The 25905-nt window shown below is 35.4% G+C and overlaps 1 protein-coding gene and 1 pseudogene across 1 annotated transcript; one reads left to right on the forward strand and one right to left on the reverse strand.

The window, feature by feature from the left end:
* LOC125663835 (uncharacterized) lies at window positions 1-25059 on the forward strand (annotated as a pseudogene).
* Window positions 13760-16267, reverse strand: LOC130051271 (ketosamine-3-kinase-like). Its single transcript, XM_056153037.1, has 6 exons — window positions 16050-16267; window positions 15572-15672; window positions 15097-15256; window positions 14707-14757; window positions 14196-14340; window positions 13760-13938 (listed from the first exon to the last, which is right to left on the reverse strand). Exons 2-6 carry the CDS (start codon window positions 15577-15579, stop codon window positions 13760-13762), a joined length of 543 nt encoding a protein of 180 aa, XP_056009012.1. The 5' UTR covers window positions 15580-15672; window positions 16050-16267.
* Window positions 25060-25905: the final 846 nt, after the last annotated feature.

Consider the following 25905-nt stretch of genomic DNA (forward strand, 5'->3'; position numbering starts at 1 on the left):
CCGAGGCCATCACTATTTTCCGGGCGAGATTTCGCATGCCAGTTCGGCTACATTTTTGTTGGACAGAGAGAAGCGCAGTACTGATTGCAACGACGAAGTACCCTGTGAAGCCGACAAGGAAAGTTGTCGGGTACTGTAGGCTCATCCCGTCATTATGTCAGTATTGTTTGCTCAGAACCCATTGTAAACTATCCAATTTCAATTCAATTTATTTACTCAAACCATGTTAAATGGTGCATGAGGTATAAGAAATAAGTATAAGAGATGCAAAAAAAATCGTCAGATTTGTACAATATATGTAACAGATCACTGGGACATCCTGTATCTCTTTACAATAAATAATATCTGGCAGATCAGAAAACACACAACCTATAGGAGGGATTTAAACAAGATTTGGAAATGAAATCGGTTTTTATAAATTACGGGTTAAAATATTTCTAAAATATGTTTTAAGCTTTGCACAACTATATTAAGATTGTGTGGTAAAATTTTATTCATACTATTCGATTTCATAAATCAGAAAGGTAAATGAAAATTATAACTCCTAAATCCTTTTTTTTTTTGTAAGGTTAATGCTTTTTTTCATCATTACTTTGTTTTCTGTTTGGATACACATGTTTTCTTCATGTAATAAAAATGGGAATGATCCACTGTTTTTGGTGACTTGTCGTTTATCCAACCCGTGTCCTAGTCACAACGAGACTGAGTGTGTCGGTAGGTGTCGCTTTATGTTGAGGAAAATCGAAAAGATTCATTTTTTCTATTATAACTAAACTAATCTTGAAGAAAGAAAAACCTATATTCTGCTTCACGTTTTCGCAACATATTCTATTTCAAATATTTGTTTTCATGAAGCGAATCCATGCGCCAGTAACCCTTGTAAGCATGGTGGAACTTGTACCAAATTGTCTGACACATCGTTTTCCTGTTCCTGTACGGTTGTTTATGATCCGGGAACAAACTGTGCAAATGGTACATATATTCTGTTTGATTGATGCATGTCTCTACAGGAAGTCCGTATTCATGTATATTTGTCAGCATGTATGATTTGGTTCAACAAACCCGTTGTATATCTGCAGTGTTTAAGAAGTTATACTACATCGTCGAAATGGCTGACTTCCTTTTAAAACATGAATGGTAATATCAGCAACATCAGTCTATTCCATATAGATTTAATTGATTTGCTGAGTAGGTCAGTAGTATAGCTTGACATGTCGACTTCTGAACTGTAGACCGCGGGTTCCAGTCCAGCAGGAGTTTTCAATTTTTTTTTAAAGATTGCTTTCAACTAAACCTGCATTTCTTGACTAGATAAAATGAATTTGAAAGTTTTGAATTTCAAAACAGTGTTGTACATATCAGTCCCTTTTCATCCATTTCAAATTTCTCTGATGTAGTATTCCTCCTTAAATAAAATGAAGGCAAGAAGGATGACACCATTCAAGCGATCCGTCGTACAGCAGTTATGTTATCAATACTGAACATTCTTCGACTTACGGACTTATACAAATTACACAATGCTTCCATAGGATAGATATAGGTCCCTATTATAACAATGCTATAGACAGTTACCGACAGAAATTGCTCTGTGTTTTTGTTGTTGTTTATACCCCCGATACAAACAATCCAGACATTTAGTCGTTAAAGTTCATATTTTGTAAAGATTTTTATGTCAGGTTGAAAGGTCAGTGTTTATATCAATAAATGAATCACATCGAAACAACGGAACACAATGTCAAGACATATAGTATGATAGGTCACCAAGTAAAAGTGATAATGCACCTACATATATTGTATAGATAGTCCAGAGAACGACGGCTCATGTGTATGAGAAGAAAGGTGACCAATGATAAAATGTTTGACAGACATATACAGCTCGAATATTTTATTTGGAAATACTGAACGCCAGTAATATTTCAAAAATTGTAAATGGGTATTCTTTTTCTTCCAGAAATCAACGAATGCAACAGTAATCCTTGTCAAAATGGCGGGCAGTGTGTGGATCACTTCAACAGTTATTCTTGCACCTGTGTACCAGGGTACATGGGAACTAACTGTGAAATGGGTAACGACACCTGGTGTGTCCAGGGGTCCATGCTTGCTCAATTCTCTATTTTGTATTGCCTATAGGAGTTATGAGATTGGTCACTGTTCGTTATCTTTGCCTTTCATTTCAAACATTACAAATGACTTTATTGTCAATTTACTCGTTGGTATTCTATATTAGTTTGAAAACTCAACATGCATTTAGCCATTTATTGAGATATATACACACACGAACACAAACAATGTCAAGACATATAGTATAATAGGTCACCACGTAAAAGTGATAATGCACCTACATATATTGTATAGATAGTCCAGAGAACGACGGCTCATGTGTATGAGAAGAAAGGTGACCAATAATAAAATGTTTGGCAGACATATACAGCTCGAATATTTCATTTTGGAATTACTGATTACCAGTACTATTTCAAAACATTTTAGTGGGTATTTTTTTTCTTCCAGAAATCAACGAATGCAACAGTAATCCTTGTCAAAATGGCAGACAGTGTGTAGATCGCTTAAACAGTTATTCCTGCAACTGTGTTCCGGGGTACATGGGAACAAACTGTGAAATAGGTAACGACATAATATGGTTTTTTTTAAAACCTGCTTCAGACTAATTTGTAGATAATTGATTGTATGAAAGCTAATCACATGACGCCCTGAAATGTTTAATACTAGTATTAGGTCTCCAACCGGGGGGTGTATTAATTTGACAACTGTGATGTCACTAACGAATCACATGACGCCCCGTAATTTTCAATAAACCGTATCCGTTCAGAGAGTTTGGCAACTGTGACATCACTTATAAATCATATGACGTCCCGAAATTTCAATACACCGTCTCCGTGCGAGGGAATACTGATCTGACAGATACCGTAGCTTTCAATATATGTCTGCATTCAGTTTCAACATATATGATTTGTTTAATTGGGATGTTTTGATATAAATTTGTGATTCTATGATTTTCAATGTGATACATATATCTGAAATTCAAGTTAAAAACTGAATACTAAAATCATAAAAACATTTCTAAAGGTTTCCAGCAGGATAAATTCGTTACACAGTCAGTTTGGGACATAATATGGAGTTATCCAGCGTGTGAAATTGAAATCCGTATTGGGTCTTGGCTTCGCTTCATCCAATACCGATGGATGACGTGATCCATATTACGTCCCAAACTGACCGTGTAACTATTTCAAATATTACAAATCTATTGTCAATTTACTCATTGGCATCCCATATTAGTTTTAAAACTGTACATGCATTTAGCATTCATTGAGATATATACTTAATTTTAGACATAGATGAATGCCAAAGCTCGCCATGTCAAAAAGGAGGAATTTGCAAGAATTTAGTAAATCGATTTGAATGTGACTGCATTAAAAGATACAATGGAACTGCTTGTGAAAAAGGTACGACTGGTTTCAAAATAGTTTTACAGTGGGATTTATTAGCAGGGATATAACTAGAAATATTAAATAATCTTATCAAAACAAAAGTTATGGAGGTTTTATCGCTTCAACCAAATAAATAAAAGGTGAAGATAACGAACAGTGATCAATCTCATAACTCCTATGATATATCGACAAAAATGTCATTCTTGAATTCGTAGTTTTATCAACTTTACAAACACTGCCTAGAGCGTACTTTAATTTCTGTTTAGAACTTTTAAATTTGATAGTCCCATCCACACTTTGCAAAATGTAAATAGGGGTGTGTCCCTTTACAGGGTCAATCCAAAGGTCAAAAGGGAATAAAACTAAATATGTGGACATGCTGCAATGTACCAACAGCTGTTTCTTATTTTATTGTGTGAGTATCCCCACCATTGGGAAATCTAAATAAAGGATATAAGTTCACAAAGTCAAACGTTACAGAGGCCACTGTGAGAAATCCATGAGCTTTTCTCCAATCATAGCAGTCAGAGGACATAGCTTTAGTAAAGTATGGATTCAGTTATTCCTGCATCAGACGATTATTTGGTGTGAAATGTATTTCTTGAAATTTAGTGTTAATTTTCAATAAAACGTGAAGATTTATGTGCAGTATATGAGTTAGCATATATGAATTACATTCTCATTTCTAATACATTTATCAAATACCTCTGGTGTGTCCAGGGGTCCGTGTTTGCTCACCTCTCTATTTTATATTGCTTATAGGAGTTATGAGATTGATCACTGTTCGTTATCTTCACCTTTCATAATTCTAGTTATGATGGACAACTTTCAGATTGTAGACCAGGTCCAGCAGACATTCTTCTGGTTCTGGATTCATCAGATAGTGTCAGATTCAACAAATCCATAGATTTCATTACGGGCCTCATGAAGAAAATCCCAATCGTTCCAATGATTTTCAGGTGGCATTGATTACATTTTCCTGGAATGCCTCGGTAGAATTTACGTTTGACCAATACATGGATAATGCGACACTGTTGGATGTTCTGAATAGTGTCGTCAAGGAGGGCAGTCAATCCTATTTCACGCCGGCTTTAAAACTTGCAGAACAGGTGAGATTTCCTTTCGAAAATATTATTTTTGAAATGCATCCCTCTTCATTTTTGAGACATTTTCTGAATACATTACAGATGGTGAGTAATGCTTCTAACGGAAGAAGATCATGGGTGCCATCTTATGTCATCGTGATTTCTGACGGACGGGCTGCTGACGTACGCGAAATGTTGGTCCAGGCAAAACTCATGCAAGCGCTGGGGATTCGAGTGTTGGGAGTAGGAATCAGTAACACCGTGTCTCATAATGATTTCATGGAATTATCGTCAAGTGCTGATGATGTATTTTCTTCCGACAACGAAGATATTCTTCAAACAATCCTCACGGAAACCGCTAATAGAGACTGCACTGGTAATGAATGTTTATTTGAAAATTTATCATTTTCTCCTGATAAGAATTATACATTGTGAAATATTGAATCCTTTATTTCATGATTCTTTGTTACATCTAGGATCATTCATGCATCAATATTTATAGTTAGGACAATTTCTTTCCAGATTGCATCTCACATACAGATTCTGATGTCATCTTTTTGGTTGATAGAACACAAGAAAGTAGGGAACTGGGATCCGCAAGTCGTATCATGAGGGAAATTTCTTCCTACCTAAAAATGGGGATAAATGACGTGAGGGTAGGATTGATGACGTATTCATCCAGTGTAACAAAGGAGTTCTCTCTGACGACATATACAAATGATACCGATCTTTACGTAGCATTATACAAAATCGCACACACACAGAAACTCTTCGTTACGTTCAAGATCACGGATTTACTCCATTGAATGGAGGGCGACCCAATTCTAGGAAAATAATAGTGCTTCATTCCAGTGGCAACTGGTCGGATTTCGGATCTATTCAGTCGGAGTTAAACCGTCTGCTTGCCATATCATTTTTATCATCAACACGTATGATGAAAGATATGAGGATGTTTTAATTAGTACTGTACCTGAATTGTATGGTGTTCTGTATGCAGCATCAACAGATTTGTATAAGGGCCTACGAGCAGTCGCTTCAGAGACTACATATGAAATATGTGACAGCGGTGTATTTATAAAACGTTCCATATAACATGACCGTGCATTATATTGCGTATTCATCCGTTTATACAGAGTATTGAAATCATTATGATGTATATACATATGTGTTAGTTTATTCATGACTCTCGTTGAGAACAGGCTTCTTTTTATATTTTTCCATAAACGTCTCTCTCTTTCTCTCTCTTTCTCAGTCTTTTAAGTTTAGGTTTACTTTGCATTCGTTATTTTTTTTTTGGAGGGGGTGTTATATATTTAGTAGTCATGTCTATATAAATATTTTATCATCATAAAGAAGCGAGAGGTCGTCCAGCAAATTAGGCAATTTCATATTGTTCGTAATCGATAAATCTATATTGAATAAAGATTTTCGCATATAAATCAAGATTTATTGGATTCTGAATTAAGATTTATCGAACATATATCGAGAAATTTGCATATAAGTAAGATTAGTAATTTTCGGTGACCGCCCAGTATTCCGACGGTCCGATAGTCCGACGGTCCGGTAGTCCGATAGTCCGACACTCTGATAGTTCGACGGTACGGTAGTCCGACGGTCCGATAGTCCGAAACTCCGATAATTTGTGGCCACATATATAAGAGATCGCTATGTAATAGGCAGCAGAAAACAGGATTAAGTGCCGTGTGCCAGAGCGATTTTTTACGTCACAGGAGCAAAACATCACATAGTGGGAAAACTTTGAACGGGTTCGACCTACATCGGGTACCTGTAAAGTGCGAAACGAAACGAAATCTACCGAAACGTAACCCACAGAAACGAGACGAAACAGATTGTATAACCGAACTCTATTAATTATAATAATTAAAAATGATGTATAACCGAACTCTATTAATTATAATAATTAAAAATGGTATCTTAAGCCCCTGTTAAAGTTACCACATATAAATAAAATTCGCCTCCCCATTGTGGTAAGCTTTCGGCTTGACAGATACAAAGTTTTAAAAGTTGGAAGAGGGTGAGTAAGCACAAAGTTCATATCCGAAGTTGATTGAATACCCTGTGCAATTAGTTTCGAATCCATAAATTTCAGAACAGAGGGTTACAGTTCGGCATAAATACATGTTTCAGTATTTTTTGCTCTAAAGACAAATCTATGTATACATGTGGATATTGTGTATTTGTATGTAGTATATCAAACGGTGGATTCTAAGTATGTCCTCCCGTTGTCTTTGTAATTTCTGCTTCCCTTGCTCATAAGCCTTTTGATTTTACAAAATGCTGACCTCCTTCTGATATTATTGCATTTAAAAAAATCCGTTTTCCGTCCTGTTTTCAATCCCCCCTCTTAGCAACACCCCAAATGTATAGAGTTATATTTAGACTCACTACATATCAATGATAATTTTTAATGATACATGTATATATATCTTACCGAATTGCATTCATATAATATATTATACTATCTAACTTTTTCCATTATTGAAAGTACTCGCACCTCAGCAGTTAGAGATAAAATAAAAGGTTAAGAGCTCTTCCTGCTTTCAAATTTCTCAGACACCAGTTTCTTAAAACAATGTATCTATACCCAAAGGCGGATCCAACGCCAGCGACCCCACCCCTTGTTTAGTGTGTTTCGCCAGACCTCTGAGACTGTAACTCTCCGTTCTGAAATTTATGGATCTGAAACTAATTGCACATATTATTTAATCAACTTCGGATATGCACATTTTGCTTACTCACCACCTCCCCCCTTTCCAGCTTTTAAAACTGTGTATCAGTCAAGCTGAAAGCCTACATCAAAGGGGAAGCGAATTTTATTTATATGTGGTAATTTTCACAGGGGCCTAAGATATCATTTCTAATAAAAGAGTTCAGTTATACAATCTGTTTCGTTTCATTTCGGTGAGTTTTCGTTTCGCTAGATTTCGTTTCGCTTCGCACTTTACAGGTACCCACCTACAGCTACATGTATATGTTTCGGCATCGTCGTAAGCCCAAGGTTGATTACGTTTCGTTCCTTTTTCCATCACCCGTGAGTTCATTCATTCCTACTCGCTGTGTGTGTGTGTCTGCATGTATGTCTGTCTGTCTGTATGTATGCTGAATTTAAGGAACATTTTCATCGTGTCTTTATAGATAGCTATGTAGATACATGTAGGTATACATATATATACAGATATCTATAGGCTTGTAGGGAGGGCTGACAGCGGATACTCGTCAGGGACGTAGCAACAGGGGGGGGGGGGGGGGGGGGGGGGCTGATCCCTTCCCCACTTTTAAAAAAAATTCCCTTTCTTCATTTTTACATGTTAAAACTCTTTTTGGTTCGGCTGCCCCCGAAGTATGTATGTGCCCCCTCCTTACACTTCTGGGACCCTAAACGAGATCCTCATCTTTATATCAAATGTTGTTTGATAACATCCTTGTGACGGTACATATACGACAATATGTACAAAACGACAATATGTACCGTCACAATCCTCCCCTTAATTCTAATGCAAGAAATTTCTGTTCAAAAATTGTTATTTGTTATAAAGAAAGGTATACCATAAAATTCGGATATACAGATTTGCGTTGAAAAACTTAGATAGGCTCCAATTGGCGCATAATTGCATTATTGTCGTCCCATACAAAAATTGATTTCCTTATTGATTGTGTTATGCCCCGTTATACAGAAAAGTTTCATTTAATAAACTTTTGCCCGTGGATGGGGGGGGGGGGGGGGGGGGGGGGGAGGGGGGGAACTTGAGGCCTACTTCAAACTTTTAAGACTGAGCAGGGTGTAGGGATTCTTACCATTTTTAGCTTGTTATTTCAGGGGTTGGGGATGATTATGTAGGTTACCGTCGCCATCTTCATGACGTTTATGTGGAAAATTTTGGAATTGAATCCCATTTTAGCATGTGTCCCAATCTAAGTTTTCTGCTCTCCTACCAACACTTTACGGTATTTGACTACGGCATTGGCGTTGCCTTATAGCTAATAACAAATTCGTCCGAACAAATTGCTAATTCGTCCGAACAAATAGCTAATTCGTCCGAACGAATTACTAATTTATCCGAACAAATAGCTAATTCGTCCGAACAAATTGCTAATTTGTCCGAACGAATGTCTATTTCGTCCGAACAAATCCATAATTCGTCCGAACGAATTACTAATTTGTCCGAACGAATTACTAATATGTCCGAACAAATAGCTAATTCGTCGGAACAAATTGCTAATTTGTCCGAACAAATAGCTAAATCGTCCGAACAAATTGGTAATTTGTCCGAACGATTTTCTATTTCGTCCGAACAAATAGCTAATTTGTCCGAACGAATAATATATATTTATATATGGCCTTTCTACGCCGCTCTAAGTTCACACTTGAATGATTCTGGTCAGAAATTGATTGTCTGATTTATAATCAGGCCGTGTCGATTTTGGAGGTTTCTGGTAATTTCCTTAAAATAATGCCTGACATGAATACATTTTAACTCTATTAACATTTTTGGTGATGGTCAACATGTCGGACTATCGGAATATTGAACCGTCGGACTATCGGACCGTCGGACTACCGGCCCGTCGGACTATCGGACCGTCGGAATACTGGGCTTGAACCGTAATTTTCCTATATAAATCAAGATTAACACAATATTGCAACGTTTTACAGAAATAGTTGAGCATCACAGAAGAGACATTATTTGTCGAAATGCGCATCTGGTGCATCAAAATTGGTACCGTATAAGTTTTACATTATGATCCCTGGGTCGAGGCCTCTGCTGGTGGACTGTTAGTCCCCGAGGGTCTCTACAGCCCAGTAGCTAAGTACTTCGTTACTAGCTTGAAAATACGGATGTATATTTAATTGCTGTTATAAAATTTTGAAATTCATTTCAAAATTAAGGATTATCTCCCTCATGCATAGCTCTTATCCTTGGACGAATTTGGCTCCACTCTTTTGGCACGCTGTTTTTGGCTATATTTAGATCTAAAACTTCATTGTTATTTCGGATTTCAAACATTTCGGTTGAGCATCACTGAAGAGACATTATTTGTCGAAATGCGCATCTGGTGCATCAAAATTGGTACCGTACAAGTTTTACATATAATAAATGGTAATCTAACGGGAAAAAATATAAATCTGTTTTTGACTATTACGAACTGAACGAATGTAAATGCTACTCAAGTATTTTTAAAGTTCTCTTGTGGGTGTTGTACATTTCAAATACTCAGAGTGCATCACACCAAAACGATCAGTGAATCTGACGCAATACCGTGTTATGTAACTGTGGACGACAAACGTGATCAACCCTAAAACCTGATGCCAAACATCAGCAAAAAGATGTCTTTCTCGAAGTTACATACACAATTCTTGTCCGAAATAAGTAAAGTCGACCTACGACGGAATCAAAAGTTACATTGAAAGCAAAGGTGTACACATTTCACATCTTACTCTATCCAAACCCAAAGGGGATACTTAGTTCGAAGCGCAAAAATCAACGCGTCTCGTCCCATTGCTCGCAATCTGTAGAAGCCCCAGAATTCTGGTCTGATGGTGTTCATTGTCGGAATCGTTACAATGAACGTGAACGGGATTCTTTATATGCGACCAACGGAATATGCAGGCAGAAGGAGACTCGGTATATTCATCTGACAACAAAAATTAACTCTGTCATGCTATTTTTGTCAAAAAATAATATTTTCTGCTGATCTTAGATCATGGAATGTCCGTGGTATTGTTTTTATCCACGTTATGTCTTTTGGCAATCCTAGACAGAGAAAAGTGTGACGTTCTTATACTGTCAGAACATAAATTAAAATATGAGACAAAAGGGTATTTATATAAAATCCACAAAGACTTTTCTAGCTGTGTTAAAATTGAAGACGAAAAACCCACGCACACAAATATATTTTTTCTGGGAAAAGAGGTGTTCCTATAATAAAAGGTGAAGATAACGAACAGTGATCATCTCATAACTCCTATAAGTAATACAAAATAGATAGTTGGGCAAACACGGACCTATGGACACATCAGAGGTGGGATCAAGTGCATAAGAGGAGTAAGCATCCCCTGTCGACCGGTCACACCCGCCGTGAGCCCTATATCCTGTTCAGGTAAACGGAGTTATCCGTAGTCAAAATCAGTGTGTAAAGAACGGCCTAACAATAGGTATGAAACACGTCAGACAGCATTTGACCCAATGATAGGTTGTAATGACAAACTAGATCGTTATAACGACCATAGAATTTGCGAAATGCTGACTTCAATCGAAACTGTTGAAACCCCTGTACCATCAACGTTTTTGTCAGTAGATTGCCTCGATTTAAAAACTGACTATACGCAGAACAAGCTCTTGCGTATCGAATCAGTTGAGAGATGTAAACACCATATGCAGATGATAATGGAATACTGCTACATAGATATGGGAAGTTAACGACGGAGAAGATGAAATCATCCCGTTTGTCATAAAGTTGAGTTGTTAGTTTGCCGTTAATATCTACTTTTAATAAAATATCTAAGTATGAAGCAGACTTCAACGACTCTGTATTTCGAGTTAACTGGGATACATTGAATCGACGTATGAATGAAAATTATTATTATCAATAGATAGCACATCGCCGATATATCTAAATGTCGACCTGAAGGCCACAGCAAGAGATGTTTTCTTCTCACGTAGAAGTTTTGAATAAATTCTGCTTCATATGAATATAAAAACAGGTCAGCTAACAAAGGAGCACAATTCGTGTCCCTTGGAATTCCAACAGACTGTTGGAAGACCTGATCACCTAAGACCACTAGGATATTGTCAATGAGGAACTGTAGCATATTTCTTGGTGTTTTTTTTATTTTTTTATCTTAACTCAGTTTCTCTCTCACACACGAATTGAGAGAGGGTCTACATTGGTTATGCTTGTTGCCCAATCCGTTTGATTCATCACAAATTGCGTGAATGACACACAAATAAACATGCCATGATATGTCAAGATTTTGGTTACTTTCCATTAATTTTAAAATGAAAACTGCCTGCTTTCCATTTTGATTATTTTATTTGCATAGAATTATTTATGAGCAGCTAAGTTTCTTTTTCTAAATATGAGACGTGCGTCTTAGGTAAGCTGATGTTAAAGCCTGGTCTCGTTAAAGCTGGGTGAGGGATATGTAGCTTCATTGTGTTGATTGATTGATTGGATATTGTTTAACGTCCCTCTCGAGAATATTTCACTGATATGGAGACGTCACCACTGCCGGTGAAGGGCTGCAAAACTTAGGCCTATGCTCGGGCTTATGGCCATTGAGCAGGGAGGGATTTTTATCGTGCCACACCTGCTGTGACACGGTGTCTCGGTTTTTGCGGTCTCATCCGAAGGAACGCCCCATTTAGTCGCCTCTTACCACAAGCAAGGGGTACTGAGGACCTATTTTATCCCGGGTCCTCAACAATAAAAAGTATATTCTACCAAACATTCAGGAATTTGTTTCACATCAATGCAAATCAAGAATTTCACTTTAAAAATATTTTAGTTGTTTTCTAAAGTAGAGGGGCTTAGCTATTGCTCTTTCTCAAGGACAAGTTTGACAATAATAAAGATATAAATGCGAATTTGCCAATTAAATCTGTGTTTGCATACAATATTTGGTACAGATAATTTCACTTCATATCAAATATGCAGAAATGCCCACACAAAGCTTTAAAACAGAAATAATAAATAAAGTCAATTAATGCATCTACATAGGAATTGAACATTGTTGGAGCTGATGCTAGTTCAACAACACATTCAGCTGTCGTTTGATATCTGATTAACATATGTTTCAGTGATCTAATCACTTCAGCAAGCCACGAAATGTTGAAATGTAGGAATCTCTGTAAGTGGTTCCTGAACAACAAAAGCCATCTTTTGTATAAATTATGATATACTCAAGGATTAGAAAACAACTACACATCAATGATATATTACCTTTGTGCTGAGTGAAGTGTATACCAGTATAAAATGCCAAACTTTCACTTGGTACATTTGTATGCAGTCCAGCAATACAGTATGACTAGTAACTAGCAGCATTTGAAAAATATTTCAACAACTCTCCATATACATGAAAGGTGAAGTTAACGAACAGTGATCAATCTCATAACTCCTATAAGCAATACAAAATAGATAGTTGGACAAACACGGACCCCTGGACACACCAGAGGTGGGATCAGGTGCCTAGGAGGAGTAAACATCCCCTGTTGACCGGTCATACCCGCCGTGAGCCCTATATCCTGTTCAGGTAAACGGAGTTATTTGCAGTCAAAATCAGTGTGCCAAGAACGGCTTAACAATCGGTATGAAACACATCAGACAGCATTTGGCCAAGTGATAGGTTATATTGACGAACTAGATCGTTATAACGACCATAGAATTTGCGAAATTCTTACTTCAATCGAAACTGTTGAAACCCCAGTACCATCAACTTGTTTGTCAGTAGCTTACCTCGATTTAAAAACTGACTATACACAGAACAAGTTCTTGCATATCAAATCAGCTGAGATATATAAACACCATATGCAGGTGATAATGGAATATTGCTACATAAATATGGGAAGTTGACGATGGAGAAGCTGAAATCATCCTGTTTCATGTATGTTTGTGACTAGAAGGGACAGCCTCCTCATTTTCTTTCTCCTCCCTTTTCCCTCCAATTTGTATTCCTCCTATCACCTTTTCACCTTCTCCCTCTTCTTTCTCTCCTTCACACGTTTATCCTTCATCCTTCTCTCTCTTTCGCCCTTCATTTTACCCTGCCTTCCGCCACAAGTTGAAAGAAGCTAACACGTCTTCTCTCAAAATTCATTCAACACTAAGAATTGTGTTTTAAATTCTTATTTTTAAGATATTTTCATGATCTGTTTAAATTATTGATTGAGGAAATGAATCACATTAAACGAGAACATTGGTTAACAAAGTATCCTGATACAATACAGGTGTCCCAAAACGCCTAAACATCAACAATACATTCCTTAATTGTATTTGTGTGTACTGTTACTCATCTGGTTTGTTCAGTAGAGTAAGATGAAGGACTGCAAATCCATATTGATCAGGAGTTTAAATTTGGCAAGGATTTGATTTTTTTTTCTCTCTTCTTTACACAAAATGTGCAATATTTTACTGAACATGATAAAGTTTGAAATTCCCAATAGCATTATAAGATCGCCATACATATCTCATCCATTCACTCAATGCAATTTCTTACCAATGATTGAGGTAGTGGAAGAGGTTATACAGATTTTCCCTCTGTTTGAAACCAGAAGACTGTGGGATAACCTTGTGGTAGTTGTCAAAGAAAGATGAACCAAATCCACCGAACATCTTTGCAATGGCTAAATCAAACTCAGAGTGGCCATAAAAACTAGCAGGATCATATATTACTATAAAAATAAAATCATACAATTTAGCAATGATAAACATTCAGATTAATACATAGATATTAGATATAAAATATAAAATATGCAAGTACCTTTGTTGAATACGAGAAATAAATATAACTATAGAATAATTCTGTTATAAAGCGATACTGTTGATCTCATTCGATTAAAATTCATCAAACTTTCATCATGAACATTGGATCACCCCATATCTACTTCCAATACTGTAATAAACCTTAACTACAAAATATTTCCCAAACCTGGGCCATTTTTGTTTTCACCAACATTTCCTCCCCATAAATCCCCATGCATCAGAGCTGGCTGTATGTCATCCAACATGTTAAAGAACGTGGGAAGTTTCAGTTGTAATTCTGACCATAGTTCTCTTGCTTCTTTGTCTCTGTACTTAGAGAACAATAAAATTAATTCTAAATTTCAAGAAAAGAAAAGTAAGAGCTCTCCCTAGGGACAGTGATAAAAATGTGTGTTCATATGCAGTCAATCTGGATGTATCCAGTATGTCTCAGTCAATTTGAAGCTGATGTCTGCTAATTAATATGAAGTTCTGATTCATTAAAAAAGTAACAACACTTCATTAGAACCACAATATATAAGACTATTTAAAACATCTAATTCTTTTTCATGAATGGGAAGATAGTTCAAAACACAAATGTTCAGACAGAAGTCAGTTAACGGTTCATCAGAATACTGGCTAAGGTGAGCTAAAATTCAACGAAAGTAGTAAATATCGAATCAAAATGAGCAACTTACATCCTTTTCTATCAAATTCATCTGATGTTGTAGTTTTCTTGAATAAAAATCCTGTAATACATGATGTAACAACAAATTTAACCTAGCATAAATTAAATTTGAAAGTAGGTATCATTGAGAAATACAAATGAATATACCCTATACGTTGCAGTGTTATATAATTTTAATTGCTTTGTATCATACAATTGTGTCAGCTCATATACTATAACTATATTTTATGAACAACAAAAAATAAAGCAAAGTTTTAATCATGTATTTCAAATGTTCATTTCAAATGCAAAATTGAAATCGAAATAACTTCAGACATAATCAGATGTGAATATTTCACGCTCTTTTAACATTGACTCGGCCCCTATCACAATGTTTCACAGGGAATCTGAAGCATCCTACCGTCCAGTTACACTGCCAAGTATTGTCCTGTGGTAAGTACCCACAACAAGTGGTTGTGTCGAATCCAAATTGTGTGACAGGAGTTAACTGGTTGGCTTTTCCAGCATATTTCTCAGTCCTCTTAGACTTTTCCAGCAACTCAGAATTTCGCAAATGTAACCTGTGTAAACGAAAATTAAGAAATAAAAAGCTCCGACTAAAACACTCCGAAAACAGTTCCATTAACATGAAATTATATTTTGTATGTGGTAGCTGGCAAATGCCATCTTCCTACTTCTTAGTCATACATATTTCAGCAATACACTATTGCTAAGCGGCACTAGCAAAATACTGATGGAATCGTCAATTTCCTCATCAGATAGATCATCTATCATGCATTCACAAATAACCATTAGAACATCAATAAATGGAAAGAAAAGTAACTTATAATTATGCATTTTAACAGTTTAACTCCATTAACTGTCTTAATTACTACCTGGCCATCAATTCCCCTAGTTATCCTGTCTGTGTGGACAAACTATCTATCTGAACATGTTCCATGGCCAATGCTGAGCCTCCCTCTGGTAAATCTATAACCTACGTTATAAAACCACTAACTTATTGTACATGTAGATAGATCTATATATAATCTACTTTATGTTTACTGTTTTATAACAAACATTCTGTGTTGTGGTGACAAATCTGTGATATGTTTGAAGAGGGATGTCCAATATCTAATAAGTGATTGTTAAACATAATAAGTGAGGGTATTTGTTTTCTGAATTACCAGGATTACCAAAGTACTTTTTCTCTTAATATTCCGCTGATCTTACCAAAGTGAGAAAAAATAACAATCCACCTAATACATTGTACTGGTGAATCTCGGATGGTGTCTAATAGTCATAATAATAAGTAATTTGTTACAATATACATCCATTAGCTTTGAGACTTTGACAAACGTCTTAGATATTTACTTTAATTGGCTTTGGAACTTGGACAATGTCAGCTGCATACAAGCATTCCAAACTCCTATATTCCCCGTCAAACATCTGCCGAGCCTGGATGACATTGGATGTAAATAATCTATATTGTAATCACACGGGACAACCTATATTGCAATTTCATTTATATCTTTTCTTATTTTACATTGTACTGTACAAACATTGAATTGCCTTTCAACTGCATCATGTTATTAAATTCAAGATTGTAAAGTCCTGGATTTTACAGATTTTATAAGGTGAAATTAGTAAAATGACGCAAATTTTGAGGGTTTTTGAAAAAAAAAAAGTTCTCCCCATGAAGTAATTCAAGAAATCAAAAAGATTTTGTCATTCATTTCTCCAGGAATGGAAGAAATTATTGCTTCTTTTATCGTTTAGTACAATTGTCTAAACAAGATACCACGATTTACCTTAAATTTAAAAATTTTAGGGAGGGGGGCGCCGGCTGCGCCCCTTTACTAGTAAATCCGCCACTGAAAAGAGAGTTGTTATAATGTACGTTAACATAGTTAAACAACAACTTAACAGGAATGCTATCAATTTGTATTTCTAAATTCAAATTTGGATTAATGTTATTGTATAATTATCAGACGTAGATCTGTAAACAAAATAAAATGAAATATTACAGACACAAACTTTATAAAAGATAATTTGAATTATCATCACCTGATAGAAATGTTGACGCACAATTGTATAAACAATTTCCATCGCTACACACACACACACACACTCACTCTCTCTCTCTCTCTCTCTCTCTCTCTCTCTCTCTCTGGTTTTTTTAGCGAATCCAGGGGGGGGGGGTTGCAACCCCCGTAACCCCCCCCCTCTAGACCGCCACTGAAAGTGAATACAATTAACAATAATATGATCATTTTAGTAATTTCTATCAATTTTGTTCGGGATTGGTACCTTTTTCTCTCATTTGAATATAGTGATAATATCTGAAATTTGGTCATTTCGTTTCAATTTTTTTTAAAAATATATTTCTTCGATATATCTCTTTTCTAACTGACATGTTTTTAAAAGATTTTATCCGTAGATTTGAAAAATATCAACAAATAACGTTTTCAATTTTCGTAAAAAAAATTTCATAAAAAATTAAAACGTTTATATTTGAATCTTTTAGGTATGTTTTATTAGAAATTCATATCATGCACCAAATCACAGCGAAATTTGGACTCTAGAAGCTCTTATTTGCAAACAAACACCTTTTTTATTATTGTGGAAAAAATCACAAAAAGCTTGTATTACTCTTTCGATGGTGAAATCATATTTCAGAACAGGTGTTTTAACGAGTCATTAAATAAAATTTTAATGTAATGAGCTACCTTCTTGTTTAGTTTTTCTTTTTACCATATTTTGTAACTGCACGTGTATGGTAATAAAGTGTGTATGATATTACGAGATAATTGAGTGACATGTTTAATGCCAATTTCAAGTTTGAAATCAGAAGAAGTGTACATACGCCCGGTAGAAATGTCGCATGACACATGAACCACATGTATGTCAGTGGCGGATCTAGATCTTACTGGGATGGGGTGTTTGCGGGCCGAAGGGAGAGGGCAGCGAGGGAGTTAACCCGTGGCCTCCCCCGAGAAATGTTTTGAAAGATTGGTTCAAAATGGTGCATTCTAATGCATTTTCGAATGAAATTCTCGTTCCTTCTTCCTTTAAGTTATAGTCACCACATCCTTCATAGAATGCAATATGCACATCTGCAAGTGGCAATGAAATATTGTACAAAGTTCTAAGTCTATCAGATTAGCCACATAGGAGAAGTGTTCAAAACATATTTTACATCCTCCTCCCCTGATAGATCACCAACTTCCCATATTTATGTAGCAATATTTTATTATCACCTGCATGTAGTGTTTATATCTCTCAAGTGATTCGATACGCAAGAGCTTATTCTGCTTATGGTCAGTTTTTAAATCGAAGTAGGCTACTGACAAATAAGTTGATGGAACAAGGGTTCCAACAGTCTCGTTTAAAATCAGCATTTCCCAAATTCTATCATGATCGTTATAACGATCTAGTTTGGCAATACAACTTATCATTGGGTCCAATGCTCTCTGACGCGTTTCATACCGATTGTTAGCTAGGCCGTTCTTGGCACACTGATTTTGACTACGGATAACTCCTTTTAACTGATAAAGATATATATAGGGCTCACGGCGGGTGTGACCGGTTGAAAGGGGATGTTTACTCCTAGGACCTAGGCACCTAATCCCACCTCTGGTGTATTCAGGGGTCCGTGTTTGCCCAAATCTATTTTGTATTGCTTATAGGAGTTAAGAGATTTATCACTGTTCGTTGTCTTTACTTTTCATCTACTATAACTGTTTAGAAAATAATCGGATCCTCCTGTGCCGAGAATGTCCACGTCTACAAATGATAATGAAGCATTGTACAAAGTTTCAAGTCTATCCAATAAGCCATGTAGGATGAGAAGCGTTCACAAGATTTTGTCACAGTCAGATAGACGGACAGAAAGTACAAAAACAATATGTCTCCTCCTGGAAGAGGGAAGACGTAATAAAAGTCATCCATTGTTTCCAAAACCTGTGATTTTTTGTAAATCTGTAAAATCCAGAAGCTTCGCCCTGGACCCACTGGGAGTCTCAAGGCGGCCCCCAAACCCCCTGCCTCTTAAAGTGCCCCCCCCCCCCCCCGTAACAGCAATTCCTGGATCCGCCCCTGCATTTCCTCTTCAACACCCCCCCCCTTTGAAAAATTTCTTTTCATCAAGAAACTGATTAGTTTCCTTTATAAATTCGTTTAATTTGTAGACCATTTTATGCCAAATGAATGAAGTTCTCTATGACTACTTTTTATAATTCCGATCGGGCTTGGTTCAAATTTGATGAAAAATCGTAATATTTCTGAATTTTGACCATGATTTCATTTCAATTTTTGTTGAAAATATATTTCTCTGATATATCTTTTTTCTAATTGACATGTTTTTTGAAGATTTTATCCGTCTAGATTTAAAAAAATATTAGCAAATAACATTTTTAATTTTCATACATATTCTTTTTTCAATTAAAAAAATTAGAACGTCTATCTGAGTCGTTCAGGCAAGTTTTCTTAGATATTCATATTATGCATCAAATCACAGCGAATTTTGGACCCCAGGCTGGCCAGAGTAACAAAGCACCTTTTTCATTATTCCTAAATAAATCACAAAAAAATCATATAAAATACTTGAGAGCTTGTATCACTTTTATGATAGTGAAATCTTACTTCATAAGAGGTGTTTTAACGAAACATCAAATCAAAAATTAGTGCAATGAGCTACCCATGTTAATTCGGAAAGTTTGGGTATGCACCAGTTGGGTCTAATTTTAGTTTACTCTAACCTGTTTCTCGTTTTGATTTTTATCTCCATTATACCAAAGAATTATCAGCAGATATTTGGTAAGTCTATAATTCATTACATTTGAATTGACAGCGTTTAAAACAAACGTAAAGATTTAAACAATATCTCCAGGTTTAAGTTTTCTCTCTCGTCGAATTGGGTTATTTGAGAACGTCTTCATATTGTCTAGGTGAGCAGGTGAGAATTAACACACCAGGGTGCACCACCTATCTCCCCCAATTGTATTTAAACCTTTCATATTCCATGGACCACGTGTATGGGGACGTAACTTTATGAACAATTCTTGATCTCATACTGGGCTTTTGTTCTTATGTCAAATAGTTCAAATTCAAAATTTTCTTCACATTATAATGTTGTCCCCCCCCCCCCCCCCCCCCCCCCTCTCATGCATTGCATATCAACAACTCAAATGAGTCTGAATCAAATAAATGTATCAATAAAATGTAATTCAGATGTACATGATAATCTTTAATGACTTTAAAAGATATGTTGTTCAGTATTTAAAGTCCTCTATTCATGTTATTTTCAGAAGGAATGGAAGCGCTTTTGCGTGCAGAGTTTAAGGATGAAAACTTGAAGTGTTTAGGAATGGGTGGTTCAGGTTGTATTAGTGAAGGTTTGACATACGAGACAGGAAATGGTGAGAAAATGTTTGTTAAAGTGAACAATAAAGCAGAGGTACAGTGCACTATTTTGTTTAATATGTTTTACGGCGTGACCGTATTTGAGGGCGAAGCAAAATAATTTTGGCATTAGTATCGATATCCAAAACAGAACAAAAACAACCCGAAGTTAGCAGGATTTGATCCGCCTATATATTGAACGCGGGAAATATAACGCAACTGATGTAAACAGTACATTGTGACGTCATATTCAGCGTCGTATTTTAGCAAATTTACAAACATAGCGTCTGAACCACAACAACAAACATGGCGTTAATGGTGGAGTGATTATATATAATTAAGAAAATAAGATTTACATACTTTTACGAATTTTTGTAACATCTCAGAACGACGTGAACTAGGGTAGACGAGATTCAAAATGGAGAAATACATGTCCACGCGATAGTATTCGAATCGACGCCATTAGTACCAAACTTTTCAAGTTCCATAGGTATGGTTTAATTTTTCATTGTTTTCCTATATTTTCCTTTTAAACATGTATATACGTGTTACCTATAGGGAGAGCTCCGCTCTCACGGCCCTTCGGGCCGTGAGAGGGCTTCGCCCTCTATTAATAGAAAATATCAATGTACACCTTTAGTGTTAAAAAACTATCCATAACTTCACTATCTTGGATTTAGTAATATGATGCAGTTGAAAGGCAATTCAATGTTTGTACAGTGCAATGTAAAATAGGGAAAGATATAAATGAAAATGCAATATAGATTGTCCCGTGTGATTACAATATAGATTATTTACATCCAATGTCATCCAGGCTCGGCAGATGTTTGACGGGGAATATAGGAGTTTGGAATGCTTGTATGCAGCTGACATTGTCCAAGTTCCAAAGCCAATTAAAGTAAATATCTAAGACGTTTGTCAAAGTCTCAAAGCTAATGGATGTATATTGTAACAAATTACTTATTATAAACATCATTATGACTATTAGACACCACCAGAGATTCACCAGTACAATGTATTAGGTGGATTGTTATCTTTTCTCACTTTGGTAAGATCAGCGGAATATTAAAAGAAAAAGTACTTTGGTAATCCTGGTAATTCAGAAAACAAATACCCTCACTTATTATGTTTAACAATCACTTATTACATATTGGACATCCCTCTTCAAACATATCACAGATTTGTCACCACAACACAGAATGTTTGTTATAAAACAGTAAACATAAAGTAGATTATATATAGATCTATCTACATGTACAATAAGTTAGTGGTTTTATAACATAGGTTATAGATTTACCAGAGGGAGGCTCAGCATTGGCCATGGAACATGTTCAGATAGATAGTTTATCCACACAGACAGGAAAGCTTGGGGAATTGATGGCCAGGTAGTAATTAAGACAGTTAATTGCTTTTCATCAAATTTATGGATTCTGTTATTTTTTGAATGCAAGTCTTGTATACGTTGATAATGGATGGCCCATCATTTTGATGATAAATGATATAATTAGTTTTTAAGTATCTCATACCAAAGTACACAGTTATTTTTGCATCTTTTGAAATTTGTGCATACAGTAAAACCTGGTTACAGCAAACACTGTTATAATGAATTCATGATTACAGTGAAGTGATTTTCATTCCCTGGAGTTATAAAATATATCATAAGCTTATTGGATATACCAAATTATGTTCATAACTGATCAAAATTATTTGTCCCCAGCACTTCACTAAAAGTATGTTTTACTGTATCATATTTCAAGCACCCAGCCAACATATGACTTACGAGACACTATGTTAAGTACAGAATATGAATACCTATAACATGCATAATAGATGATCCATCTGATGAGCAAATTGACAATTCCATCAATATTTTGTTGATGCAATTTAGCAATAGAGTATTGCTGAAATATGTATGATTAAGAAGTATGAAGGTGGCATTTGCAAGCAAACTTGTACAAATTATTGCAACTGTTTTCAGAGTATTTTAGTCGAAGCTTTTTTTATACGCCTGCATAAAAATGTGGGCGTATTATGCTATACTGCTGTCATCCGTCCATCTATCTGTCCCTTTAACTTTGTCTTCGCAACTCCTCCTAAACCCTTTGAGGGATTTTGATGAAACTTGGTATAAAGAAAGATCACAATGTGGAGCTGTGTATATTGCAAGGGGAATGCTGTCCAATGTTTTTTGTAAAGGAGTTGTGGCCCTTGGACTTCATATTTCCTATTCAAAATATTTTGTCTTCACAACTTCTCCTAAACCCTTAAGGGGATATTGATGAAACTTGGTACAAAGAAAGATCACAATGTGGAGATGTGTATAATACAAGGGGAATGCTGCACCTCTATTTTTGAAAGAGTTAGGGCTCTTGGATTTAGATTTATTTTATGCAAGTACCTTGTCTTCGCAACTCCTCTTAAACCCTTTTGGGGGATTTCAATGAAACTCAGTACAAAGGAAGATCACAATGTATAGATGTGCATATTACAAGGGAAATACTGTCCCACTATTTTTGAAGGAGTTACAGCCCTTGGACTTCAATTTATCTAATGCAAAATACATATTTTTTGCAACTCCGATGAAATCCTTTTGTGAATAATCCTTTCGTACTTGTTCAAATTCCTGTATCAATAATGTATGCGGGCGTATCATGTACCGGTTTTGCAGTGCCCTATTTTTATTTCTTAAATTTCTTTTACACAGATTACATTTGTTAAATTCTGAATTGCTGGAAAAGTCTAAGAGGACTGATAAATATGTTGGAAAAGCCAATCAGTTAACTCCCATCACACAATTTGGATTTGACACAACCACCTGTTGTGGGTACTTACCACAGGACAATACTTGGCAGTGTAACTGGACGGTAGGATGCTTCAGTCTGTTCGTCTGTTTGCAGGACATTGTGATAAGAGCTGAGCCAATTTTTTAAAAAAGTGAAATATTCACCGTCACATCTGATTATACCTCAAGTTATTTTGATTTCAATCTTGCATCTGGAATGAACATTTGAAATACTTGATTAGAACTTTGCTTTATTTTTTGTTGTTCATAAAATAATGTTACAGTGTATAAGCTGACACAATTGCATGATACAAAGTAGTTTTAAAATATATAACACTGCAATGTATATTCATTTGTATTTCTCAATGATACCTACATTTAAATTTATGCTAGGTTAAATTTGTTGTTACATCATGTATTACAGGATTTTTATTCAAGAAAACTACAACAACAGATGAATTTGATAGAAAAGGATGTAAGTTGCTCATTTTGATTCAATATTTACTACTTTCGTTGAATTTTAGCTCAGCTTAGCCAGTATTCTGATGAACCGTTAACTGACTTCTGTCTGACTCTTTGTGTTTTTAACTATCTTTCCATTCATGATAAAAAATTAGATGTTTTAAAAAATAAGTCTTCTATAGTGGTTCTAATGAAGTGTTGTTACTATTTTAATGAATCAGAATTTCATATTAGCAGACACCAGCTTCAAATTGACTGAGACATACTGGATACATCCAGATTGACTGCATATGAACACATATTTTTATCACTGTCCCTAGGGAGAGCTCTTACTTTTCTTCTTTTCTTGAAATTTAGAATTAATTTTATTGTTCTTTAAGTACAGAGACAAAGAAGCAAGAGAACTATGGTCAGAATTACAACTGAAACTTCCCACGTTCTTTAACATGTTGGATGACATACAGCCAGCTCTGATGCATGGGGATTTATGGGGAGGAAATGTTGGTGAAAACAAAAATGGCCCAGGTATGGTAAAATATTTTGTAGTTAAGGTTTATTTAGTCATTCAATGTTCAGGATGTGAATATGAAAGTTTTATGAATTTAAATTGAATGAAAGCAACAGTTCTGATTACATGTAACAGAATTATTCTATAGTTATATTTATTTCTCGTATTCAACAAAGGTACCTGCATCTTTCATAGTTCATTTTATATCTAATATCTATGTATTAATCTGAATGTTTATCATTGCTAAGTTGTATGATTTTATTTTTATAGTAATATATGATCCTGCCAGTTTTTATGGCCACTCTGAGTTTGATTTAGCCATAGCAAAGATGTTCGGTGGATTTGGTTCATCTTTCTTTGACAACTACCACAAGGTTATCCCACAGTCTCCTGGTTTCAGAAAGAGAGCGAATCTATACAAACTCTTCCACTATCTCAATCATTGGTAAGAAATCGTTTTGGATGAATGGATAAGATATGTATAACAACCTTATAATGGTATTGGGAATTTCAAACTTTATCATGTTTTTGCAATTTTTGTGTACACTCAAGTGAAAAATATTAAACCCTTGGAAGACTCTCACTCCTGATCAATATGGATTTGTACTCCTTCATCTTACTCTACTGAACAAACAGTACACACAAATACAATTAAGGAATGTATTGTTTATGTTTATGTGTTTTGAGACACCTGTATTGTATCAGGATGCTTTGTTAAGCAATGTTCTCGTTTAATGTGATCCATTTCATTAATCAATATTTTAAACAGATCATGAAAATATCTTAAAAATAAGAATTTAAAACACAATTTTACTCCTTGAGTATATCATGATTTATACAAAAGAAGATGACTTGTTTTTCAGGAACCACTTTGGGGGATCATACAGAGATTCATCTATTTCAACATTTCGTGGCTTGCTGAAGTGATTAGATCACTGAAACATATGTTAATCAGATATCAAACGACAGCTGAATGTGTTGTTAAACTAGCATCAGCTCCAACAACATTCAATTCCAACTGTATGCATTAATTGATTTTGTTTATTTTTTTTCTGCTTTTCATCTTTGTGTAGGCATTTAATATCAAGTGAAATTAATACTGGTTCTACATATTGTATGCCAACACAGATCATTTGGCTAATTCTCATTCATATATTGATTATTGTCAAAATTGTCAGTGGGGAGTCCTTTACTTTAGAAAACAAATAAAAATATTTTTGAAATTGAAATTCTTCATTCATATTCATGTAAAAAAAATACTGCATTATCTGGTAGAATAGAATTTTGACTGGTAACTACAGTGATGCTACAAATCCAATCAGCTTTAATTTAAAACAATAAATTGCTTTCTCTCTTGTTTCATTGGGTGATGAAGGTACGTGTAGCAAACATTGAAGAAATAAAGATTGCTACCTTCATCACCTGATGAAACAACAAACAAAACATTTTATTCATTATTTCATGTATTTTTTAAAAAAATACAAACTAGAATATATGGTTGACTCATTGGTTACGTTAAACGGAACAGTCAATGCATCCTTTGACCTTGATGACGCTAAGGTGGTACTAAAAAAACCCAGATCGAACTAGTTTGCAACAAACGTGTATTCATTTCGCAGATGAAAGCAATTTCAAAAGAAATATTACAGACACCTGAAATATGGATACTACTTACATGTACCCCGCCCCTCAACTTTTTTAATTATTTTGGCGGCGATAATTTCTCCGAAATGTGTGGATTCCCTGCCTGTATTTTATTATACCAGTAGAGAGCCAATCCCTAAAGCTCGTAAAAAGCGTGAAACGGTTACATAAATCGAAAGACGAATGAGATGGGCATGGAATCCACACATTTCGGAGAAATTATCACCGCAAAAAAATTACCAAAGGGGTGGGTGGGTAAGTAGTATCCATACGTCAAGTACCTGTGAGAAATATAAGAAAAAAGGTTCAGTTACTGTAAATATAGGTGTGCTAAAACCAGGCTCTGATATCAGCTTACAAATTAACCAAGTCTCACATTTATAAAACACACTTCTGGGAGTTAACCAAAATTGCATAATTTGTGTGTGTGT

Source organism: Ostrea edulis, chromosome 1, assembly GCF_947568905.1.
Source record: "Ostrea edulis chromosome 1, xbOstEdul1.1, whole genome shotgun sequence".
Taxonomy (NCBI): domain Eukaryota; kingdom Metazoa; phylum Mollusca; class Bivalvia; order Ostreida; family Ostreidae; genus Ostrea; species Ostrea edulis.

Bases quoted from the DNA above. Each gene is read 5' to 3' on its own strand.
- LOC130051271 (XM_056153037.1), bottom strand. The intron at 14,758-15,096 runs GTAGGATGCTTC...CATGTATTACAG, and splicing joins CTTGGCAGTGTAACTGGACG to GATTTTTATTCAAGAAAACT. The intron at 14,341-14,706 runs GTAAGTTGCTCA...TTGTTCTCTAAG, and splicing joins TGAATTTGATAGAAAAGGAT to TACAGAGACAAAGAAGCAAG.